The 26,336-nt window shown below is 44.9% G+C and overlaps 1 protein-coding gene across 3 annotated transcripts in view; it reads right to left on the bottom strand.

Moving 5' to 3' along the window:
• The window catches only part of LOC147024231 (gap junction beta-6 protein-like), a 49,290-nt gene extending 23,922 nt beyond the window's left edge, over positions 1-25,368 (bottom strand). The window contains exons 1-4 of one of the 3 annotated variants that reach the window (XM_085883935.1): positions 25,173-25,368; positions 24,705-24,817; positions 5,505-5,762; positions 1,981-2,614 (exon numbers count right to left, since the gene is read on the bottom strand). In XM_085883935.1, coding sequence (XP_085740061.1) covers positions 1,981-2,614; positions 5,505-5,762; positions 24,705-24,817; positions 25,173-25,228 — 1,061 coding nt within the window. In that variant the 5' untranslated portion in view covers positions 25,229-25,368. Of the gene's footprint in view, positions 2,615-5,504; positions 5,763-24,704; positions 24,818-25,063 lie in introns of all 3 variants that reach the window. The other 2 variants (XM_085883933.1, XM_085883936.1) reach the window with 2 other exon arrangements.
• Between the last annotated feature and the right edge of the window lie 968 nt (positions 25,369-26,336).

The raw sequence follows: 26,336 nt of genomic DNA, 5'->3' as shown, positions 1-26,336 counted from the left end.
TTTTTTTTTAAAGTGATTCTTCACCTTTGAGATATCGGGCCAAAACGATCTATTGTTACGAATCTGGCAGCCATTTGCACACAAACTGACAGCAGTCCCCCATCGCTCAGTTATCTCGATAAGTATGTGTTTATAGCTTGGGCCCCACCTCCTATGTCTAAAGGGAATTACATGTGTGCGCTGCGGGTTTCTTTTATAGTCAGGTTTTTTTTTTTTTTTTTTACATCGCCAACAAATCTCCTTCGTTCTTCCGACTCCACTCCTCGTCCAATCAGGAAGCTCATCACCTCAGGGCCGGCTCCGCCTTAGCCAGATGGAGTGTTCGGCCCAACCAATGAGGGGAGGCCACTGGTCGCCCGACAACCCCTCGTCCAATCAGGAGGCGAGTAGCCGGAGGAGAGGGGAGAGTGGAGTGGTTGTCAAGACCAGTGTACTGCAGTAATCGTGGCCTATTGCTTCTGGTCTGGCGCGGTGGCTTGGTCTCGGTCTGCGGTCCTTCGCAGTGGCTCATCGTGGCGGTGGTGGCCGAGCAGCCAGGTTGTGGGCCTGTGGAATTCGGGACGTGGATTCAGGTCCCACCGTGGTGGTTGGAGTCCGGTGTGACCACACGAGGCGGGAAGGTACCCAGCCAGGCTCTGTTCCCCCAGCTCACCTTCCCTCTGGGCTGAGGGGCCGAATAAAGACCCACGAGGTCCATTTCGTGTGTGTGTGTGTGTGTGTGTGTGTGTGTGTGTGTGTGTGTGTGTGTGTGTGTGTGTGTGTGTGTGTGTGTGTGTGTGTGTGTGTGTGTGTGTGTGTGTGTGTGTGTGTGTGTGTGTGTGTGTGTGTGTGTGTGGTGCTAGTCTGATAAGTAGAATTGTTAAGTGTTTTTCGTTCATTGTAAAGAGCATTTCTTTATTTGGATAACTCTGCTTTGTGTCTCCCTCCCTATTGTAAATAAACATCTGTTAAACGTTCCAGTTTGTTGCCTGTCGTTCCTCCCATTGACCCAGCATGGTGCGTAGTGAGAATTAGGGAGGCGGTGTGCCGTAAGTTGTCGTTTGGACCGACGAACTTTGGTAATTCCACTCAGTTACACCAGACCGAGGTCGCTAGAGCGACCCGGTTCGACAGAGTCCGTCGAGGGTGTGACTTCCCAGTAATTTGATGACGTGGGTACTTAGGTATATCGAAATTTGGCAATTAACGCTACCCCACGCCGTCGAAATATTGGCGACAACGGTCCGCTAAGGGACCTGTGATCTTTCGGACTTATCCGAGAGTCGTGACCAAAATTCCGGGGTGTTCGGTGGAGACGACCCTACTGCTCCCCCTGGTGGTCATTTATCGCCGCCGAACCCTGGCTCACAACAATATATCATGATATTTTGAAAAGTTGTCGATGGATTATGACAAAACGAGGTGGACGAGTTGGTTATGTACCAAGAACAAGCCGATCCGATTTTGGTTCAGATCCGTAACCAGATCTGGCCCATCAGTGGGATACAAAACGTAAACTGTTCTGCATGGCGGAGGTATGCGCTCCACTGAGTGCCGTTGTAGTTCTTGAAGTATCAATGTTTAAGGCATATTAAAGTCTTAAATAACAGATTATAATCTTGGAACTTTATCTTATTTATTACATTTTTGAGAAAGAAATTGAAAATCTTTCCGGACTTTTCACCAATTGCCAAACAACAGTACTTTAATTTTTTTTAATACATCTCAGCATTCATAGGTGATAACAAATGAAGGTAAAATGATTTACTACTTCACATTGTGGAGATGTCTCCCCTATCTTAGGAACCTGAACATGAGCACAGTAGTTTGGAGAATTTTTTTTTCAACTCCTCTATCACATTGGTAGAAATAACCAACTCTGATTACATATATAACTAGACCCAGGTCTGGGGTTTCTGACTTGTTACATTGTCATTGCTCTGGCTTTTATCGATTTGACTTTTTAAACAAATATCAGAAGAATCAGGGCTGAGCCTCAACCTTGATGGAGGTTCTCGCATCGTGATCTCTTCACACTGGTCCCCGACGCAATTTGCTTGTCGGTGGAATCCTTGGAGGCTGAACGTTGGAGCTCCCTTCTCTGTTTTCATTGACTCCTGCTCCCACACCTCAGGTCCCGTTGTGGTCACTTGTCGTTGGGCATCATGTGACCAGCTGGACGACCCTATGCAGCCATTTCCCTGCCCTGATGCCCAGTTGTTGCTCCTCACCTCAGAAATACAAAGTTCTGATGCTTGTCTTCGGTGGCTTTGTGAGCTATACCCATTGTCCGCAATGGACATCGCACTGTTCCGGCGAGTGAAATGGCAGGAGAAGATCGTGAGGTCAGCAACATCAATGGTAAGGGCCAGACTGCATAAAGCATGTGAAAGCCACAGTGAATATTGACGGCTGGCAGTGCCAGTAATGATACACTCTGTACGGCCACCACATGCAGGGCTTTGACAAAGAAACGATGAAGTTGTTGGAACACCCGGCCCTCCGTAGGCCATATATCGTAGCCCTCCAAGCACAGCTTCAATGATTGTCCGGACCACAAGCTGCCAGCCATATATTGCAGTGAAACGCAGCTCAGTGTTGTTAGCCAGCAAGGCTATGGCATTTTGGTGAGAAGCTGTTGAAAAAACAGGGTTGCTGTTTACTATTCTATCAATCTCACATCACCTATCTCAGCATCATAACAATTCACAAGAGGGATACCTAAGATGCTCATGAACTCCAAGTTTGTTTTTTTAACCTAAGTTTTGAAATAAGCATGTTGTCATTCATATGAGGCATCATCTATCACATTGTAATCACACAGAGAAAATAGATCAACTCACTTGACCTTTCGATGAAACCTATTCCTTCCAGAACACAAAGAAACCCAGACACAGGAGGAAGCCACTCGTCCTCTCAACCTTCCCGACAACCAAATGACTCATCACTATTCCTGTACCTTTTAACTCTGATTATGTCACCGTTCATCTCAGTGAAAAAATAAATCCTTCCAAATACAGGTAACATGTTTTGGCCACTGGTCCTTTAACTATCTCCGAACTCCACCTTCTCCACCATAGTCAGATCATCATTTGAAACGATGTCTAACACTTCACTCCCCTTCATGGGCTTATGTACAAACTGGCTTAAAAACCCCCCCAAAAAAACAACAATCCTGGACTACATAAAGACACTCTTCATCTACTCCACCATTTTCCTATTCCTGGACCCAATATATCCCTGGCAAATGAAAATCCCTCATAAATCAATGCTCTTCCCTCACCAAATGCTGTTCTCAATTCCTCATGAAGCCCTCTACCCTGCTCGTTCCTCACACTTGGAGCCCGAGGAAAGCATCCCGTGACGTGCAATACTTACAAATGTATTGCATGTCATTTTACAATAAACTCGCAATAAGTTTGTCTCTTACTTTCTGTAATCTCTATTCCACACACAATCCTCCACATCAATTCCCTCCTCAAGGTCACTCCTTCATCTCAACACAATACTGTGTGGTTTTTTTTAACCCAGATTGCTACATCTTTTTGTATACCAGGCCTATCGAGGAAGGCAACGGCAAACCATTCAGCCTCACCCTTGACCATAAACTGCTTCGGCAGCACCGACGCTCTGTTAAGGATATGGTCCATTGATGATGATGATGATGATGATGATGATGATGATGATGATGATGATGATCACACGGAGCTACATCTTATCGTCTTCTTATGCTGTGGCCTCCAATATCTCTCCTCATCAAACCATGCCTTGCTGACTGCAACTACAATCGTATTCTCCGACTAATTTAGTTTCAAGCTTCTCCGTAATATTGAAACTCCCGGTGTTGGCGTATAGTATAATTTATTTTAACTTTTCCCTTTCTGTCATTTTGTATCTGCCTGCCGTTACCAATCATGTTTTCAGTTGCAGTTCCTCCCTTTCTTGCCCTGCACTCTTGTGTTGCCCCCCAAAAAATTCCATAATTTCCTCCTCAATTTCCACTGAAAACCTTGCTGCGCCATTTCTGTTTCACCCGTGACCAGCACAGCATAGCAATACACACATATACGTACACACAGCATATAACATGCTGCACATACACGCATGAGGAGAGTTTGTTTACTGCATGGGCTGTGCCTAATACGTACCCCAGACAGTTTGCTTGAAAGAAGGAAGAGGGGAGGAGGGGGAGGGTGATAATTTTTGTTTATTTTGATCTTCCTCTTAGTGTGTTGTTGTATATTATACGGAGTTCAGCATCGTAAAAGGCTGTGATGAATATCCCATCAACATTCCCCCCTTCGTGCTCCTTGAGTGTACAGCTAGGCCAGTATCTACACACTGCCAAATTGTATTTTTTCCCCATTGACAACAATCGTTTTTTTAGCTCGCCTGTTCGAAGAACAGAGAGCTATAGCGATACCCCCGGCGTGAGCGTGAGCGTGAGCGTGAGCGTGAGCGTCAGCGTGAAAATGTTAAAGTTTTTGGTGCAAGTTATTTCCTTTCTTATGTTTTTATCTACCACACTATTTTTTACTGATTACAATATACAAATACATATATTGCTTTAAAATTATTTGGATCAGACTTCACTGCAATGCTTTATAAAAAATATTATTAGACTAGTCTTTTAAAAACGACAAATGTATAAACAGGCGAGCATTGGGTGGCTTTGACACCAACTCTCTGGTTTATTTTATTTTAGCAATTTCTCAAATATTGGTATTCCCATCAGCGAAGCGACGGGTTTTACATTCTCTCATTCTGAAAACACTCCCTTTGCTCCAGAAATGATTCCCATTACATCCTAACCCCCAACTTCTAGCTGCAAACACCATTTCTCGAAGCCTGCAGGTTGACATCTATCGCTCTACTTAAATTTTCTATTCCCTTTCACTTTCTCCAAGAACACCAGAAAAACATCATCTCACTCTCCACCACCTTTCAACACTGATTTTCAGGTTTCATTGCTACAAGCTGTTCATTTCAATCTGCACCTCCTGTTTGCAACACAGTACTTGCGACCAAATTAAATGAATCTTCCCAGAAACCCCCCCCCCCCCCACTTGTGAGCAGGGTTTATTTAAAGGAAATTTTAGAACTGCACAAATCTTTGAGGCAGGTGCCATGGCCCAGTGTTTGAAATTCTCTGTGTCTGAGAAGCATTTGTAATGGCTATTTTTTTTAACATCTTATAGATTTTAAGTTCCTTTGTGTCCTTTGACACGGTACACAACAAAAGATGCCTCACTGGAGTCTATAAAATTAGTATAATTAGCTAAAAGTATAACAGTAAATATCCAAGTGCATTCAAAACGCGCAAAAATTTGGAACAGCCTTGCAAACTATTCAATGTCTCATTGTAAATTTTATTATAAATATAAACTCAGTTTATATTATAAATCTTAGTACTGCACAAAATTGGATTTAGAACTGCACAAGTAGGGGTCTACTGCACGTTAAAATAAACCCTGCTTGTGAGTATAAAACGATTGCGTCGTGACACAGCATCAATTTCACCTCACCTCCTCTATTCTTACGTTGCACCAGCCGGTGAATCAGATGAGCAACAAATATGCCACATGGTAGTGCCACAGCCACTAGCTGTAAGCGCTCGAAGCGACACAATGGAATTGGCTCGAGCTGTGACAAGCAAGCAGCTGCACAGCCAGCCTGAAGTCCAGCACAAAGTAGTTTTGGTGGACTTGGACCTCCCTCGGCAACTCCAGGACTCTCGGGAAGCACCCAAATCCGTGCCACGAGTAAAACGAACCAGAACTTGCCTATGGATTAGAGGCCAAACAAAATGCAGCTTCACGACCACAATATTTAGGGTGAGCACAATATTTAGGTGAGCACAATATTTAGGTGAGCACAATATTTAGGGAAGAAATTAAAATGAATGTTGCAATGGGATGCTTTCAGGAGACGTACATAAATTATTCAGTTCCAAACCGATAACCTTAATGCCCTAAATGGTACTATCAATAATAATATATATTCAGATATTTCAATGGGGGAACTAAATATGAACGGATCTGTTCAAAATTGGATGAATTATATTTGTTTATCTGTACGGTATATAAAAGGAGCAGAGTTTTTTCTGTCCGTAACACTTTATTCTAAAGATTTTCTACTGTCATACAAATATACAAATGGAACTGTTGGAAAGGTAATGATATACTTACTTGGTTGAAAGCTAACAAGTGATTTACTGGGAACAAAAATCAGTTTCTTTAATCACAAACTTGCTTGTTTTAAAAGTCCGTGCTTCTCGGAGGACGATGAAGCGGTTGCAAAGGTAACATTTATTATACGACAGCAGGAACCCTTCACAAGGACACGGGAGGAGCACACAAAAGGAAATACAGTAATACCTCTTGAAGCAACATAAAATATATAAAAGTGCACAGAAGCACACAAACCACAACAACCACTGACATGGCAACTATTGGGGTTGCCTCTTCCTGGTGGTTGTAACCCCAATGCAAGAAAGGGGCCAAATTTTCCCCACTCTTTCCTGCTGCCTGGATTCGTCAGGACAGCGTGATCATGGTCAGTGCACCGATAGGTCCCCAATGGATAACCCTACTCCCTCTCATATTCCACACGAACCCCTCACACACAATCACTCAAATCACCACTCACAAATGCATCACATATCCACAGTTATTTTTACCTCTTTCGGGAGTGACCTTCCTCCGGCAGTCCTCCCCTTTCTCCTCCTCAAAGACATATAAACTAACCTGGAGCCCACCACGATATACATTTGCTCAACATGTAAAACTCACATCACCAGCTCCTGGGCAGGAGGGGGATCCATAGAAATTACAAAGATGATAAATACAATTCCTACTCAGCATCTATTATGTGGATTGAATAACAATCTTATATATTATTTCCGAGTTTGTGGTTTCGTGTCGCGCTATCTTCGACTTTGTTCTGCGCTCGAGTAACGTGATATTCGGCTTACATTATCTCAAAGACCATATGAGGTGCATGGTACAAAAAAAAGTAAATAAAATGGTTCTGAAACAGTGAAATCGTATTCCACTTACTGCATTAAAGTAAAATTTCTACTGATACTCTGCATCAGTTCCTTTCTCGAACACACCCACCCCAACATGTCGCGCAGAGCGTGGGTTATGCTAGTTGGAATAAACGTTCACTTGTGAAAATTCCGTTTTCAAATTCACAATAAAACCCTCTCCACCCCGGAATATCTGTGAGCGAATGAAGAACACTTCTGGCAAGCACAAGTATGGTGAAAAATTTCAAGTGATAAAGTAGAATCCACAATCAGCTCGCATAAGAGACGTCCTGGGAAAAGCGATACTTCTCTGGGAATCAGTCCAATTCGACAGGAACTAAAATTGAGCTCCCCATAAAACTGAGTCCTTCTGTCCTCCTCACTGTTTCCTGAGACATCATTCTCCCTCGATGAAGATTGGCCGAGAAATAAGATAAATCAACTCACTCTTGGTTGTATTTGGGGAGGTTGGGATTATACATTTTAAAAGGAAAACGGTTACATCCAACCAAAAAAGTAACTAGATCTACTCTGCTAATTTAGTAATAAACAAGCAAGAGCAGACTTAGTCTCAGGCGACATTTCACTTGCTTCCCAGCAAGCTTCCTCAGGCCAATAAACCCCCGAGTCTCGGCACGTGTCCACTTTTGTTCGCGAGGTGACAATTCATTTCGGGTCACATTCCGGTGCAATTGGTCAACTGAGAAGCGTTTTTATTTTGTGGAAACTCCAGGAACAAACCCAAATCACATCATCGATGGTATGCTCTGCTCTTTTTATTATTTACTCGTGATCTGATATTGTATGTATGGGGGTGTGTGGGTGTGGATTCTCGTTCTCGTTTTGTGTTTCCAGGGCACAAACATGGCTGGGTTCGTGTCCGGGTTGGACATGGTGACCTACGGGTTGCGTGATAGGTGGAGTTTCCGTTGGGTGTTATACATATTTAGGTATGGACTCAGCCACGAAAACATGCAAAGACAGGGTAACTCATGCAAATGAAAGTTTCATGGCAGGGTGATTCATCAATGCGTGTGCCGCCCCTGAGATGGACTTAAAACAGGCATCCTGTCTGCTGGCATTAGTTGGTGGACATAAAATATCCCATGGTGTGCTTCGCTAAGCACAGGTGACCTATCGCTAGCACCATGGCCAAATTCCAAATTCCTGCACTCACCTTAGTTGAACATCAAGACTGGCTAGCCCGTTCATGAAAGACTTGGGCTAAGCTTCCCCCGGCCACCCCCAGAAAAATGTGGAAATGATTGTAGCTGCTAAAGAACAAGAATTAAGTACAAAAAATTCCAATGAACAAAACTTTGTTTTCGACCCCTGCCTTGTCCAAGAAAGTGTTCTCTGGGCAGGGAGAGAAGAAGGCAAAAACAAAAGCAAAACACAGGCAAGCTTACCTTATCAAACAATTGAACTGAACCAAATACAAGATGAAGCCCATCCATTGACCCTGTCCCCCCCCCCCCTGCTCCAACCGTCAGCTGAGTCAAAAACCCAATTTTGTAACTACCGAGTCAATTGCATGGGTTACTTGCCCTCCAAAGCACATATCTCAAGTCGCAAATGACCGAGTGGAAGAATCCCAAATAACCACACAGGACTACCAATAAACATTCCCATACCATCATATGCGTGGAGGGGGTATATCAGTGTGTGCGACTGTGCGTGCCGTTAACATAGAGCAATGTGCCAAAACAATCGATTCCCTTGGGCCTTCCCTTGATCTCTCGCTCCCAAGCACCAGAAGAACTCCTTTCACGGTGCACCCATTGGAGAGGATCACCCATATGGCACACCTTGGCCTTTTCATTGTAGCCAGGGGTCTTCGTGCCCCGTGGCTGACCGATCCAACACTCCTCCTGGCGGGTTCTCCATCCTAGTCACTTGCTGCATCACGAGGGGCGACGGATCGCAGTACTCGATCACTCACCTTAAGGGCCTCATCACCTGTGGACACGCAGCACTACCCCACCCACAAACCTTACACGCAATGATCTCTTGCAAGCTGCCATTCATTTCTATCTTCACCTGCATTACACGAGAATGTGTGTTCTTACCTGCCATGACCTGCATACATGCTAATCACAATCAATACCCAAAAAACACGATCATGGGTGGAATTCCATATTTCACAACAATCATTTTACCCCCTTCCACCCTGTCCACGTGATTGGTTCTCATGGCTACTCTTGAAGTTACCCATACCAATTCCCCAACTCACCTGCATACCCCAAAAGCAAAGCACGGCGAGTCGTGACAACGGTAAAAGGTAAATTTAGCTTTTCCAAATACTGCTGTGGAGGTTGTTCAATACTAGCAATGCCTGCTGCAGCCAATCTTCTCATTTAAACAATTTCAATTAAAACCCAGGGCTCTCTTCCCAAATTGAGACAATTAAATCAAGGCGGACAATTTGTGCAAGGTTATGCAGGCCTTTCTCAATTACTCCATAACTTTCCACAGATGCCACACAGGACAACCGAGGCTCCAGTGGGCAGCACTCATACCTTGTCCTCACAAGAGGGTCCCACATCCATTGACAAGCCCAGCATGGCAGGTCGACTCAGGCTGGCTGATGCGGAGCCGCAGGGAGAGACTGCTAGACCGCATGCCCGGGCCGTCACCTCAGCCCCTTGGTGATGACACCAATGCGCGGCCCACAACACTTCCCCTCCACTAAAGTGGTCCTCACAGCATACCCTCACATGTGATGGGGAGGGATCACCTCAGTCGAACCCCTTCAGGGTCCAGTGATGGCACCGATCCGAGACACATGCTAGGACGATGCCCGGTAGACAGGAGATGCCACACAGCACCAGACCCCCTCCCCTCCATCACACCCACCCCCTTAGTGCCCGAGTCATACCACACCTGTGGTCATACCCTCATCAAAATCCCACCATTGCAGCTCCCCAGCTGCTTGGCACAACCCAATTTCCCAACGGGGCAATATTGCACGAGGCCGACTACCTGAACCTCCCCGCTCCCCTCTGCCGATCCGAATCCTACATCCCAGGAACCAACTCCCTCCAAGGTTGCTTTAAAATTAATTTAAATATAATTTCACTGGCCTTGTATTTCCAATCGCGGCTGCATATAATGTTTTTCAGGCTTTCTGCCCCTCCCTGCAGCCGCTACTATCCTCGAGCCTCCAACTCTTTCGATTCCCCATTGGCATGAGTAGTTGGGTGTTCATGACTCACAATGCCGAAATTAGCACAAAAACATTAATCAATATCCAATCCGGGCTCCATCTGACATTTCCACAATGCCCTGTCCTATTCTAATCACACAAAAATTTTCAACCCTTCCCAGTAGTCATTAAAACACACCCTGTGCACAGCCAGTTGACAACTGCATTCAGCGAGACGACCTCCAGAGGGTCCACCCAAACACACCAGATCCCAGCACGACCTTCAACGCCAGCTCCCACAACTCAAAGGACGCAACCTCACTTGCATCCGTGCGGACACGCTCACTGGAGGTCTGACCTCCCTTACACACTGAGCAGATTCGCCTGCTGCCCCACACGTCATAGGTCCCAACCGCCTGGCTCACCGACTCAGGCCGAGCTGTGGTCACGTACACCATAGCTGGTGATGCATCACACCCTGGCTATCCCAGGCACAGCAGAAGGACCCCTGCAACATTTCAACGTGTACTGATGAGCACCCCCCTCCCAACCCCACAAACCATAGTGGTTGCTTCGCAAATCGTAGGTACAGCCATCTGTAAGCAGCCATCACACTTCAGTACTGCCCTTGATATTAACTCAGCCTTTGAATTATTTGGTCCTTTCAGAGAGAGGGAGAGATATTTCTCAGGATTAAAAGACACATTCCAAGTGTTTGACCGGCTTATGATTTTATCAAGGTCTGAAGAGAGGGAAGAGGCTGCTACCAGTCTGTATGAAGGATGATGGATGTCATGGCATAGGGTAGAGTCATCAGCAACGAGTGAAATAGGATTTTCCAGAGAGTCAGAGAGATCATTGATGAATATTAGAAATAGGATGCGACCGAGAAAGCTGCCTTGGGACACTCCAGCCTTGACCAGGAGAGGAGACGAAAGGATTCCGTTGGGAGCTACATGTTGGCTTTGACAGTGGATTAAGTCAGTCATCCAAGAATGCAGGTGGCCTTGAATGCTGTAGGTTGAGAGTTTGCAGAGCAAGGCACGGTGCCAGACTGTATCAAAAGCACGAGATATGTCCAGAGAGATGGCTCTGATGTCATGTCTGTTATTGAGGACTTCCATCCATTGTTGGGAGACGTGAAGCAGCATGTGCAAAAGCAGATCGACTTGGGCTGAATCCAAATTGATCATCTGGGATGAGGTCATTGGAGACAAGTATGGATTTTCTGTCAAATGTGATCATTGATTCTATGACCTTGCTGATGATTGGAAGCAAGCTAATTGGTCTGTAGACCAGGGGATCATTTTTGCACCTTTTGATGTCATGTGGCGATGTTGACCAACTTCTAAGTAGATGGAAGATGACCTTGGGCAAATCATAAGGTGAAAATGGTGGAGACGGGGAGTGCAAGAGCAGCAGAGCAGGTTTTTAGGACGCGTGAGTTGATGTCGCCTGGATCATTTGCAGAATCAGAATCGAGGATTGCCAGAAACTTCTCCACCTTCAGGTGCAAAAGACAGAGTCCAGGAGCAGTCAAGTGGAACTGAGTATGGTGGGTACAGTGAGCGAGGGGTTGGGGGCACAATATTTTGAAGCAAACACAGAATTGAGGCATTCGGTCTTCTCGGGAGCAGAATCGGCTGTGGTACCATTTGAAGTGGGGGAAGGGATGGAGGGGGAACGTACACTGGAGACAGACTTCAAAAGGCACCACCAAGTTTCAGCAGAGGGAAACAAATTTGAAAGTCCAATCGTGACATTGGACAGATGTTGTTTTCTGGCTTTCTTGAGAGTGGAAACACTTGTTGCGGGTTTCGTTAATGATCTGAAGTTGCCCTCATTCAGATTTGCCTTCCATGAGAACGCAAATTCTTTCAAGGCAACTTCCTTACCACAGAATTCAGTGTCCCAAGGGTGGGAAGAAGGTAAGAAAAATTAAGATGAGATGGGATGAATCTGTGAATAAGAGAACACAGTTTTCTGAGGAACAATTCCCAGGCTGAGTTAATATCATGGGCGTTAGATATAGGAGACCAGTCCTGAAATGCAATGGCTGTTTGAAGTCCCTGCCAGTTTGCCTGAGTGAACTGTCAGACTTGCCAGCACTGAGGCTGTTCTCTGAGAATATAAACAATATAAAAAAAGATACATTGTCTTTCACAAGCACATGATCAGATGAACCAATTGTAGCAATGGAAGAGCACGACACATTGGCGGGGAAGTTGGTCAAAACTCAAAACCAAATCCAGAAGGGAGGGTTTGTCATTGACAGAAACCCAGATGGGGAAGCTTCACAGATTGAGTCAGTCCATTGGAGTCACAGAAGTCCTTTGGGGTACCAACACCCAGCCAATTTGTATGGTATGGTGCCATGTGTGAGGAAGAGAGGGTTGGGATGAGTGGTTCAAAGTTCGTCCCTGTTGTCTGTGAGAGATGTAGATGGTGGCATCACTGTTTGGAGAATGGTATAACGCACAAGCAAACATGAGGTGGGAGTGGAGGGGAAGTCACAGCCAGAAGGAATCCTGGGGTTTGGGAGGTGTAAGAGCAGTACACAGAGAGTGAAAAATAGAGTTATTGATCAACATTTGTGGAAAGTTAGAAGTGTGCAATATTAAACACACAAAAGGTACCAGGCGTTGCTGGGCAATGCCGGATCCATCCTCCCACACCTTCCCCTCCCTCGCCCCACCATTCCTCCTCCCATTCTACCCCTCCCTCAGGACTCCCGCCACACCCCTTCCCCTCCCCTTGGATTTCCACCACACTCCTTGCCCTCCCTCCTCCCCTGCCTCATCCCAACCACCCGCCCCCTGCCCTCCCTCTTCCTACCCCACAACCTTCCCTCTTCCCACCCATTCCCCTCCCTCCTGCCATCCCACCCCCTCTCTATGACAGGTAAGATATTAGACATCAGAGTACCCACATTCTGGGTGGGAAGAGTTTGCACATTACTTGCCGAAACAAGTACAGTATGTGTTTTGCAAAAAGACGAGAGATCTTAGGGTGTTGTGTGCTCAAAAAGGTTCTCGATGGTCAAAACTCGAAAGGGTATGTTCCAATAATAGTTGGTGCCTCAGGGATCGAACAGATTTAATCACTCAAGCATATAAAAAGGTTCTAAAGAGCTACAAGTGGTCTGAGGATCGAAATGGTCAAGGGTGCAAGTGGTCTAATGTGTCTGAAGGGTGTGAGGGGCTTTAAGGGTCTTACAGGTCTTTGGGGGGGGGGGCGAGACCAGAGAGGAGATGGTAGAAGACAGAAATACCACCGACCTGCCTGCGGTGAGAGAGTGAGAGGCCCAAAGACTCTGCCTCATCGCGGGAGATGCCAATGATCCGAAATGCCTTGGTTTACACAGCGTGAAGCCGAGAAAGGTGAGAGACAGGAGCACCAGCCCAGAGGTGAGAGCAGTAACCATCAGGCTGCGGACGAAAGATTTGTAAGTGGTCAGGAGCTCAGGTGGTCCGAGGAAGGACTTTGCAGGATGGAGGATTCCCAGTTGGCGACTGGCTTTGGAGGCGAGGTTTGAAATGTGGCTTTCCCAGGAAAAATCATAGGAGATAGTGAGACCCAGAAGCTTGAATGAAAGGACTTCTTCCAGAGGATTATTGAGAAAGTAGATGTGGAGGGGGGGGGGGTTCTAACTGGTCTTTTCGGAGAGACAAAGTGAGAGTGTGAGATTTGTCCGGATTGAAAGACATGTTCGACGTGTTGGACCAGTTTGTGATTTTATCCAGATCTGCAGTGAGCGAAGAAGCTGCTGCTTGCCGGTCTGAGGGATGACAGATGGTACGGCAGAGGGTGAAGTCATCAGCAAAGAGATATAGAGGATTTTCCAGAGAGTCGGAGAGATCATTCATGAAAACCAGAAAAAGAACAGGGCCCAGAACACTACCTTGAGGAACTCCAGCCTGGACAGGAAGAGGGGATGAGAGAACTCCATTTAGGGCCACACGTTGACTGTGACAGGAGAGCAAGTCTGTGAGCCATAAGTGGAGATGGCCTTGGATACCATAGGAAGGTAGTTTGGTGAGCAGGGCAGGGTGCCAGACTGTGTCAAAAGCACGTGATATGTCTAGGTATATGTCTCTGATTTCATGTCTGACTTTGAGGACCTCCATCCATTTTTGGGAGGGCAGAAGCAGCATATCCAGGGTAGAGTACTGGTCTGAAACCAAATTGATGATCGGAAATTAGGCCATTGGAGAAGAGGAAGGATTTAATGTTTGAGGCGATGATGGATTCTATAACCTTGCTGATGATTGGGAGAAGGCTGAATGGTCTGTCATAGCAGGGATCTATTTTTGCACCTTTTTTATGCAGGGTGGTAATGTTTGCTGATTTCAAAAATCAGTTGAAATAGTTGAAAGGGTTTTCGGGATCATAAAGGGTCTTACAAATCTTTGGGGCCTTCAGGGTATTTGGAGTCTTTGGGGGTATAAAGGATCTTTTGTGTCTTTAGGGTCTCAAGGGTCAGAGGTCTGAAGGGGTCTTAGTGGTCTGCAGGGTCTTAAAAGGTCTTTGGGATATTTGGGGTTTTAAGACAGACAGACAACAAATTATATTTTTGGGATTTGTGAGAAGTTTCCATGAAACCATTCAACATGTCGTCGACCAAGAATTAACAGGGTCCAACTACACTTTTTTTAAAGTTTGAGAAAAATGAAATCAAAAATTCAAAGTGGAATTGCCGCTATCTCATAACATTTTATTTTCATATCGTGTGCTACATAACAGGTACATATAAAGGTTACATAAAATAATCTTACTTAGTTTCCTCTGTTGCCCTTCCACATGGACTTCTTCTAAATTTGAATGAAATGTCAGATAGACCCTGTTAATTCTCGGTCGACGATGTGTGGGAAGTTGGAAGTGTGCAATATAGGTAGATAATAGTTCAAGTTTGTGTGAAAGTCAATTTAATATCACAGTTACCTTTAAGTATGCATACAAGTTATATTTTTGCAATACACATATTGTCATGTGCTGGTAATATCCACTTACTATAACAAAAAAAAAAATGTAGGTAACAGTTTCTGCATTTTTGTCCAGGTAATAATCATAAATTATTGAAGTTCAACACCAGTTATATTGTTAAGGATCGGCGGTGGAGGGAATCGCACCCTACTCTTGACAGCCAAATGTTGAAGATTCGGCGTCACTTGACAGCACCGCCGTCTCAGGGGTTATAACGCCGGCTGGCTCGGCACAGGCCTCGGGTCACGTGCCTCGGATCACGATACCAAAGTACACCTGAGCCTTGCCAGTTGGGGAAATAGACCCCGGTTACAGACTGGGTTTGTCAGAGACCGAGCGAAGTCTGCCAGTCCGTAACCATTTTGGTTTTATATACAAATCGAGCGGTTGTTCCTCAGCGCGGCACAAATAAACTCAAGGCGGCAACTTTCATATGAATCAGCCAGATTTATTGGGGACACATCGGGGAAACACGACACAAGCAAAACATTCACAACAATGTTATAATTAATCTATAACCCGCTCTTAACTAGGGAGCTACGGATGCGGGTTTCGAAGGGAGCCGTAGCGAAATAAACCTTAGATAAGACACGGAGTACTTGGTGATGCCTCATGGACGAGAGGAAGTGTCGAAGCAACGAATGCGGCTCGTGAGAAGCCGATGTCAACGGATTCGTGCGCCCAAGCTCTAGCACGCTGCGTTGCAAGATGGCGCACCACTCCCGGCACATGCAGCCTCGGCGCGTCCAGCACCCGTAAGGTCGACGGCACAAGATAGGAAGATCTATGGTGTGTTCCAGCTGGTTTCTCAGAAGGTCCAGTATACAAATCCAGGCCTGGCCTGTTCACCAGACTACGCCAAATCGGGGTCTTGGGCTCCGCAGACTGGGTCCATGGCCAAGGAGGAACAGCCGGCCAAAACCACTCTCCACAAAGCCGATCACCGACTCACAGAAGCCGTTCCCCTTGCCTTTCGGGGCGGGCCTTTTCCACGAAGCAGATCGTAGATTCACACAGCCATCCCTCTCGAAGCAGATCGCCAACTGACACCTGCAGCCTCTCATCCAGCAGAAGGCAGACAGACTTCATGCAGTTCCTCTTGTCTTTTTCACGAAGCAGATCGCAGACAGACACAGCCGTCCCTTATACAGTAGATCGCGACTCGACACTCAGGCAGTTACTCTCTTGCTTCTTGGGGCTCGCTTTTCTGGGATGCCTCCAGGGATACGTGATTGGTCCATCCTTTGAGTCCGCAGCCACTCTCCACCAATCGGCTGCCAACACGTCTCGCTGACTGACACTCTCAGAGCGCTGGGCGGGGATAGCTACAAGGGGGGGAAGGAAAAAGAAGCAAGGCGCCTCTCGGTACACCACCACTGTATGAACACTGGACAGCCTGATACACCTCCCGACACACATGTAACATCCAATTACCGAACAACCTGGCTAAACATGCATTTAAGGGGGGATCTGGGCTGATCCTATATTTAATAACCCACTAAGGGCCCATTTCTGCAACAATATTAATGCAAATTATATGAAAACAAAATAACAGTTGTAAAGTCATGAATATGTGACATTAGTTTTCATCAGTTTGTTCTCTTGCTTAAAAATCGATGAGTGGGTTCAGGATAGTGCCAACGAAGCAACTTTCAACAGAAGTGTGTGAAGATCCAAACTCTGTGAGAATAAGAGTACACTTTGAAGAAAATAGCAGAAAATCTGAAGATCTCCTACAATGGTGTGAGGTACACTTTGCAATGCCTAAAATAAACTGGCTCGGTACAAGAAAAAGAAAAGGCCAGGGAGACACAGAAGAACCTCCCTAAAGCAAGACAAGCACTTGAAGTTGCTCAGATTACATGACAGCAGAAAATCAAGGCAGCAGCTGACAAATGAAATGAGAACAGGCCTGAACATTAACATCTCATCCAGCATTGTGCACAGGTTGATTGCAGCAGTTCTCCGTGGCAGAATTGCAGCAAAGAAACCACTGCTGAGACCAGAGAATTATACTAAATTGTGCAATTTGGTGTCTGTCTGTCTGTCTGACCGCAATACATCTGGTTGTTACTTATCCAATCTCAACCGAACTTGCCAGGGGGACTTGTGGTCAGGCAGCGGTGGTTGTAGTGACTTCATTGGCCCATTTTCTGCCTTGGATTGGTTTTCTGCTTTGGACGAACTCTGTGTTAAAGTGTATAAATAGGTTATCATGGTGTTTCATGGGGCACACCTACCGGAAGTAAAAAATTCTTATAACCACAAACTATTCAGTGAATTTTGTCCAATGTATGATTACCTTTTTAAACAGTTGTTACTGTTGAACACTAGAATGTAAAAAAAGGCACTCTATGCTTATCATGTTCCCCATAGACCTGACACCAGCCGTCTTGACTTGCTAAGCCTCGAGGTAAGCTGCCAGTTAGGCCACAATGATCGTTTGCTAATAATGGTACTTAAATGAGTCTTTATACATGAACGATGCACTCTTAGTCCTCAATTTACACTCATTCTATTGACGTTTTTTCAACTTAACACTATAGACAAAGTACTGACAATTTTCTATTTAAGTCTCGCAATTCGAGTGAACGTTTTCTTTCACACGGAATTTCTCTTAGATTTTGTGCCAGCGCAAAAGGGGAACGGAGGTACGACATACACTACACCACTTATCTCACTCTCAGTCATGCCCAGTCTGTGCTGCACTTGTGAGAGGTATTGTCCGACCTTCACTGATGGTATTTTTGTGTGAAACTCTCCCAATTCCATTCATCATGAGTGGTAAACGACCCTCAAGTTTTCTAACTGAGACTCCCATCAAGAAGGTTCATAAAGCTATTAGTATGGACATTGAAATGGTCGTGGTGAAGCGATTTGAGTACGGTGAGCATTTGTTGAACATTGCCCATGCGTTCAGTCTACCTCCCTCGACTGTGAGGACAATTCCTCGTAACGCCACCAAAATAAAGTTGAGTACACTTAAGTCGTGTGCATCATCTCAGTAACTGCTGCAACCCCACCAGCACCTCCCAGACATGGACATTCGCTTCACGCTACAAATTTTGTTGAGTACCACATGCATTTACTTAAAACCATCCATAATTTATTTATTCAAATATTTATTTGCATTTTTTATTTATTTGCATTTAAACATAAAGGATGGTTTTGCATTTAAACATTTCGTGGCAAATTTACGAAAGGGGTTTAGCGAGCGTTTGCTAACACATGATTAACCCTTACACGGTGACAAAAACAGTTGTATGCACACAGCTAATCGCCTGTCAAGATAGCAATTTACAAAGGGAGATAAACAGCCGATTAGTTGTGTGGCCGAAACAGCCCATTAGTTGTGTGGCCGAAACAGCCGATTAGTGTTGTGCACCTAAGTTATGATTCAATGCCTTTTACACATTTATTTTATTCAACTCCCCTATAAGAGGTTACCTAACGAATTCACCTCAATGAATGTGCCGCATTGGTCTCACGTATGTCAATTTTTAGTTCTTGTGTTCCAACAACGACAACATGTAGGGAATGAAAAGAGGGGACAATTTCTCATGAGAGCAACAAATTGGTTTCATCAAAGTAATATGCAAGGTTCACTAAATAACAATCCAAGACAGGAGAAGTGACACAGGCACATATAAAAAAACAAGCAGCTCACATGGGAAGATATTTCAAAAATTATGCCAGCCCATTTCCCAGAGTGCGCAAAATCCTCTGCCATTGACCTCTGGAGGAGAATGAAGATGAAGGCAAAATGCACACTAATTTGATATTGTTGTACATCTCCAGAAGATTGCATCTATCCTCGGAGATTCTCAATGCATGTCGATGAACTGCCCTATTCCTATCCTCTTGACATTCAAGCACTTAAAGGCCTTAAATGCATGCTTAAACATGCCCTCACCGACATGTACAAGTTTATTTGTTATTTTAATGCTTGTGATAAGGTTTTGATCTGCATTGGATAAATCACTCTTCTGAGATTGGCGATTCACTTTGAACGGGTGATCATCACACAATTAGTGATTCTACACGTGTCTAACGCTTAAACACCTTTCGTAAATTCGGCCCTAACTGTCTTTACTTAGGTTAGATTTTGGTTAGGACTGGAAATTTCCACCCAGGAACGCATATTCTATTTATAACATTATGCCAATGGGAAAATAGTTTTTGATTGACTTTTTTTTCATTTTACATTCAGTTTTTTAGGAACGCATCTCAAGTGTAAATCGAGGAGTCTCTGTATCCCATTGGCTGTCCGATTTTTTTTCTCGCCATCACATTACATATGCACTGCATATGAATTGTTTAAAACATATATTGGGGCCTCATACATGATTTCTCTCAACCATGGCTTCAAGTGTGATGTGCGCAATTGCCCTCGGCAACCTTGTGGCCCAATTGTAACCTTTATTCAATGCAGAACCCCTCACGATTGCCAGTATTATTTAATACTCACCTGAGGGAAATTTGGAGAAAATTTGACGTACTTGTACATGGATGGTGTATAGGCTAAGAGTCGATGGTTCGCACACCCAAGTAAAAAAATATTTTCACCAGTTATCCAGTTCCATCAAGTCGTGGCCGACCTCTGGGGACATTCATGTTAAGATTTCTCGAAACATTCATGATAAGATTTCTCCACAACTCACATTGCAACTGGGAATGCCAGAGTATTCACCAGCCTCCTCCTGGTCTTTCCAGATCCTTGTCAATACTGTGCTGACATTGCTGTTCTTTCCAATGCAAATAATCTCATATATTCTCCTCCACATTCTCCACGTACCTCATTCTTAGAACCCAGGAAGACTAAACTTTCCACCATTTCCACATGACCGTCTCCAAATCTGAACTCATCGATCTTCTCAGTGAACAAGGTTTAAAAAAATATTTTTGAGGTTTAAATAATGACCAACTTTTTCACTCTCCTTCTTAACTGTGCAGCAGTTTCATCAAGTCCTCTTTACTTACTGCCAACAGAGTAGCATCATCAGCATACGTTAGGTTGTTAATACTTCTTCCTCAAATCCTGAATCCAGCATCTTGTCTCTGACCCAAGTTTGATTTTTCGTTAAAATTATTATAACCACAAATTAGTCAATTCCGTCCGACGGTCATGGCATAATGATAATATCATTAGCATGAAGGCTGGCAGGATGGCCGAGATGCAAGTGTACTCGCCTTTGAGCCATCTAGCCTGGATTTGAATCCTGACCCAGCTACAAACTGTCATCCCGGTGTTTCAAAGGCAGGGTGATTCATCGATGCATGTGCTGTCCCTCGGATGGATTGGTGGACCAAGTTAAACTTGGTATTCCATCTGCCGGCATTAGTTGGTGGAAGTTAAATATCCCACGGTGTCTTCCACAAAGAATAGGTGAGCTTTTTTCTGTTTTTTTTTTTTAAGGAACATTTTAATTGAGCAAGGCCTGTACCAAGGGTTGTCCCTCCAACTGATGCAGTGCAATGGCTGCTGAAATCATTCCAAATGAAGACAATGTTAAGGTGATCTCACTCATCCTGGACAGGTACAAATTTCTGCCACCTTAGGTTCAATTTCAGGCATAACCAGCCGTTTCATGAAAGACTTAGATGACAATGGCAGACCCCACAACGTGGGAATAATTGGGGCCATTTGTCTTGAGTTGCTTTGCATTAATCATGACAAACATCATCATGATCAAATCGATAAAATATATGAATAACACGAGGCATTTTTACCCCTTGCTTTGTTGTCGGATTTAATCAAAAGACAGAATGATGTACTTCACAAACATTCTGCTCTATTCACCCTATCATTTGCCTGAGGACATCTTTCATTTGCTTCAAAGTCAGCTCACACCTCCTTTGTCAGCCAACTTCTACTTATTCTTAACTTCCACAAATGTTCCAAGTTATTGTGAGTTTGGGGGTTGGCCGGGGAGGTTGGGGGTGAAGTTTGGCTCAAGATTTTTCATGAACCAGCTGGCCAGGCCTGACATTCGACTAAGGTTAGGGCAGGAATTTGTAATTTGGCCAGGGTGTGGGCAAACAGTTTGTCTACTCTTTGCAAAGAACACTGTGTGATCTTTAACGTCCACCAACTAACACCGGCAGATGGGACTCCAAATTTAACGTCCATCCAAGGGACGGCACACACATCGATGTATCACCCTGCCTGTGAAACACGGGGATGATATTATACAGCTGGGTTGAGATTCAAATCCAGGCCAAACAGCTTCAAGGTGAGATGCATACCTCTGAGACCATCCTGCCAGCCCCATTTCACCATGCATCGGGATATTCTGTGCTCTGATTCACTGATATCCCTCCCTGGCTACTTTCTTTACCATTTCAGATACTTAGCTTGGTGATCATGAAATCAATGTTTTCCTTTCAGCCAGTGCGTTGTGACAACCCTCCTAGGCAATGGAATGATTCTGGCTTCATACATCGCTCTGCAATAAGCTTCTGTTGCTTGATGAGATGTACCATCTTCCCAGCTACCATTGTTTGTTATGCAGATCACCTTAACATTGTCTTCATTTGGAATGATTTCAGCAGCCATTGCACTGTATCAGTTGGAGGGACAACCCTTGGTACAGGCCTTGCTCAATGAAAATGTTCCTTTAGAAAAACGAAAAATAACAATCAGAAAATTAACATTCCACGGTTTCGGCGGAGTTATGGTCAGGGGTCGGCTCTCTGAATCTGGGATGTCGGCGTGAACCCCGGCCGAGTTATACCAATATATTCCGAGTTTTGAAGCATATTGTTACGGCCGGGGGGTCAGCCGCCAACCGACCGCTCTGAACGGAGCCGCAAGTCGAGTCGGCCCGACCGATCGCCTGGAATATAGATCGCCGCCCGGATAACTCCGAGAGACGGGTCCTTGTACAAGAACCGAAATACGCCAATCGGCAGATCACGTGGGGTAGGGTCGATTGCCAATCTTCAATTTACCTAAATACCCACGTGATCCAACTACCGGGGTATTCCACCCTCGACGGATCTCGTACGGAACAAACCGCCGAGGCGAGTCTGTCCGTGCGCGATTCCGAGCAGCGTAATCGCCGAGAACCGTCGGTCCAAATGTCCCCCTATTACGGCAAACCAACGGCTTTCTAACTCCCAAAACACGAAATGTTCAGTCAATGAGGGAATAGACGCAACGAGCAGGTTTACATTCACACAAGGGCATTTATTATAATGAAGCACGTATGCAATTAAATAAGGCAAAACACGTATGCAATTATACAAGCAACAAAAGCACGACAAAAGAACTACAACCGTCTACTTATTATGTACAGTCATTTACACTTAACAGCAGTTCCTACTTATTAGACGGGCCCACGGACACACGTACGCGCGCGCGCGCACACACACACACACACACACACAACACAAGAAACGGTGGCTGAGGCCTTTAATCACGAGCTCCAGCTCAGAGGACAGGTGAGCTGAAACTCAGAGCTTGACTCGAACCTTTCCACCTCGTGTGGTCTTCAACTTGTCCGGACCCGGGCTCCAGCGAGATGGAGCTGGATCCAATCGCCGCGATCCTTCCCGAGCTCCCGCGAATCCTCCCGCGCTTCTCAACACGTGCCGGTGAGACGAGGCGCCAATCCTTCCTGTCGATCGTCGCTTCCCCGAGGATCCAACTCCAAGAAGAGGCCAATGCGTCGCACCAAGCCGGCAAACAAAATGGAGAATGAAAAGCTCCACGAACCAAGAAGAAGAGGAAGAAGAGGAAGAAGCCTCCACTCGCAGCTCGAGCCGAACAACTCGCTCAAGTTACTTCCAAAACAAAGCAGCAGCCGAAGCTCACTGAGCCAGCCGAAGCAAAAAGCTTCCGAAGGCCTCAAGCCAAGCAAGCCAAGCAGGACCCGATGGCCTGTTGAACGACTGCTCTCTCCGAAGCAAAAAAAAAAAGCTTACTCCTTCCACGGGACTCAGCACACAAACTCTGCACACGGGACTCAGAACGGGACTCTTCACGAACTCTGCCATGGGACTCCCACAAACTCAGCCCTACCACGGGACTCCTACGGGACTCTTTTCGAACTCTGCCACGGGACTCCCACAAACTCTTTTTGAACAAAGAAAAGATGTCCTCTTTATCCTTTGCGCCTGGCGCAAATGCGGTCCTCCCCCGCACCTGGCGTGACTCATGCCCTCGTGATCCACCCCCCCCCGCTCAACCACGGGTGGGAGGGAGTTGTTGACATCACGGGATGGCAGGGTTCTTCTTCCTCTTTGCAGAAGAGGGGGAGGGACGTCTCCATTGTTCGCTCCCTAACTATTAAATCGATCCGCAGCGCATCTAATGAATCTCTGAACATTTAAACAATGAAAGGTGAGCTATCTAGGGAACATGCACTTATTGACATAGTTGACTAAGGGAACCTGTATGTTGTGTGCAATTGAATTCCAAATTGGTAACAATATATAAACAAACAACTTCACTTTTATAGTATAGATTATGAGAGCACTTATAAAATTCATTCTCGCTTTCTTTTAATATAAAATAATAAATAAATTAGATGTGATGTCTAATATTGTTTAATTTTAATAAATTAATCGATAGACCTCATGCACAGAAGTGCTTTTTCATTTCAAACAAAACACCCATGGCAATCCTGTGAATTTTGAGAATGTTGAAATTCCTGCTCCCCAAATTTTTTTTTCTCTGTTGCTTCAGCCTTAACCTCCCTACACACCCACCTTGGGTGACACAAGATCCTAGGCAATAGCACCTGCTGTGGCTCATGTATTTATGGCCCCATTTGCACCACAGCCGAAGAGAAGGACCAATCCTCATCCATCAAGGGCTGGAGATCGCATCCTGTGCCACTTTCAGGGCTGGAGAGCTCATCCTGACAATAAAGTGTCTTCAGTCCAAATGGTTGGGGAGATGATATCCTATTTGATAAAGATGATACCATATTTTATTTGCTTGTGGGTATCAAGAAAAATAATACAAAAAAAGGCTAAGTATCACTACAACTCATGTTTGCTGCCAGCTCAGATGTATGTGCTGTGCGCACAATACATACAATCTTGTAGCAAGTCAAAAATAAGCTTGTTGACAAGGATCAAGATGCAAGCGAAACCAAAAATGGTACAGATAATCCAAAGTACAAAAACGGTACAGATAATCCCTGTTTTTTTGTCGACGATGACACTGGACCTTAAGGCACTGACTTGCCCTTTCCACAACTACTTCAAAGGTGAGTGTACAGATGCCTATTCTGATGCACCATACTCTGTTCTGGAGCATCAGTGCTGCCGAAGCACTTTCTTGGCAAGGGTTATACTGGGTGTCTTGCCATTGCCTTCCCAGCAAAAGTTAGAGCTGGAATTTGGCCATGGTGCCAACAATTGAACTATGCTTTGCATGACAGATCAAGATACGAACAATGATGACTGGGGGATAAAGCAATATACAAGAAACTTTAAGAGAGGGATAAAAATGAGAGAAACGATATTCTGCTGTGTGGAATGGGATTCGAGATTACACAGCACGGTTTAATATGAGGGACGACAGTGCATCTGAGACAGAATATTTTTTTTACTCACCTAGAAGACTCGTACTTTTGTTCAAAGAATGGAAAATGGTGCCAAAGACATCCCCATCCATCGCTGGCACACGGCAATGGATGTAAAAACAATAAATAAGATATAGGGAGAAGCTGGAGGTTGAGGAAATGAAATAGAGATTGACAAGATGAGTTGTGGACATATGAAAACTGTGTAAGAAATAAAAAAAGTGATAAATTTAAGATATTGAACAGGAGATGGAAAGGAAAGGTCATCCAACAAGCTAAATGATGTACACTAAAAATCTGACAACCTATAGTCTTCCATCAGCTTCTGACAATGTTCCAGGTTATCTTTCATAATTTATGAACATACTGTAAGGATTGATGTTAACTTACCATTCAGCACAACTTGCAAAGTATTCCAGCTTTATTAATCAATACGACAAAGAAATGTACAACCCACCAAATTAATCTGGGCCAATCAAAACCAATTCAGGTATCTCACCAATGAAACTTTACTTTCAGCCAAACCACCCTTGTCTTCTGCTTTCTCTTCCTCATCGACAAAAGGAACCAATGTTTCTTTCAGAGGTTGTTTGACTAAGGGTGGTGGAAAGGTTGGGGTGGCGCTGGGTGGAGTCGTGGGATAGTCTGTGCCTGTCTATGGCTCTAAATTTAGGCCACATACAAAGGCATCTTGAAACCAGCATGCAGAGTAACCCTAACACTATGTCAGGTATGGGTAATGGATGAGACAATAGTTTGAATGCTATGAATAGGAATGGTTAAATAGAGCCTCTTTGTAAGAAGTTTTCAAACTTTAGTGCTGATTCTTTAATTCCAATACGCGACTTTCAAAATGATGTACGAATGCTAAACTTCAGCAAATGCGATGTGTGTGTGTGTGTGTGTGTGTGTGTGTGTGTGTGTGTGTGTGTGTGTGTGTGTGTGTGTGTGTGTGTGTGTGTGTGTTTTTACGCTGCCTCAGTTCTGCTTGCCGGCCACTTTTAACTGGCTGTTGCTAGAGTGAAATTTGTGATTCAAATTGTCTTTTAAACATAATTTTAGGAATTTAGATAAAAGAGTGGGAATTTCAAAAAAGTTAACCATAATTGTTCTGTTCCTGAATGAAAATCGGACTTACGGACATTTAAGAAGACAAGAAATATCCATGGATGAAAGGTGTCGGGTTCATCCCATTTCCTGTTAGTACATTCCAGCATCAGCCGTGGATATGATATAACACACACACACACACACACACACACACACACACACACACACACACACACACACACACACACACACACACACACACACACACACACACACACACACACACACACACACACACACACTTCAACTTTTAGATTATAGATGCAAAAACCTAGTACCGTGAAATCACGACTTCACGGATTTGACATTCACGGTTTATAAAACGTGACCTCCTTCTATGTTGGCGCCCCCTGTGCTTCAGATATTCAGGGTTCGATTATATGAAGCCAAAGGAATTGGAGGAGCTCACGTCTCACATGGGGAGGAGCTGACTGAAGAGGAGTCGGAGGTCATCATCAAGGTTTCTGAGGAGGGGGGCAGTGAAGAGGAGGAAGAGGTGGGGAGGCTCAATCTGACCATCAAGTTCCTGGCTAAGGTGCTGCAGGATATGAGG

This window comes from Eptatretus burgeri, chromosome 6, assembly GCF_056783735.1.
Source record: "Eptatretus burgeri isolate ZD-2024b chromosome 6, Ebu_testis_v1, whole genome shotgun sequence".
Lineage (NCBI taxonomy): Eukaryota > Metazoa > Chordata > Myxini > Myxiniformes > Myxinidae > Eptatretus > Eptatretus burgeri.
The sequence above is the reverse complement of the archived record's forward strand: the minus strand, read 5'-3'. Positions and strand labels throughout refer to the sequence as shown.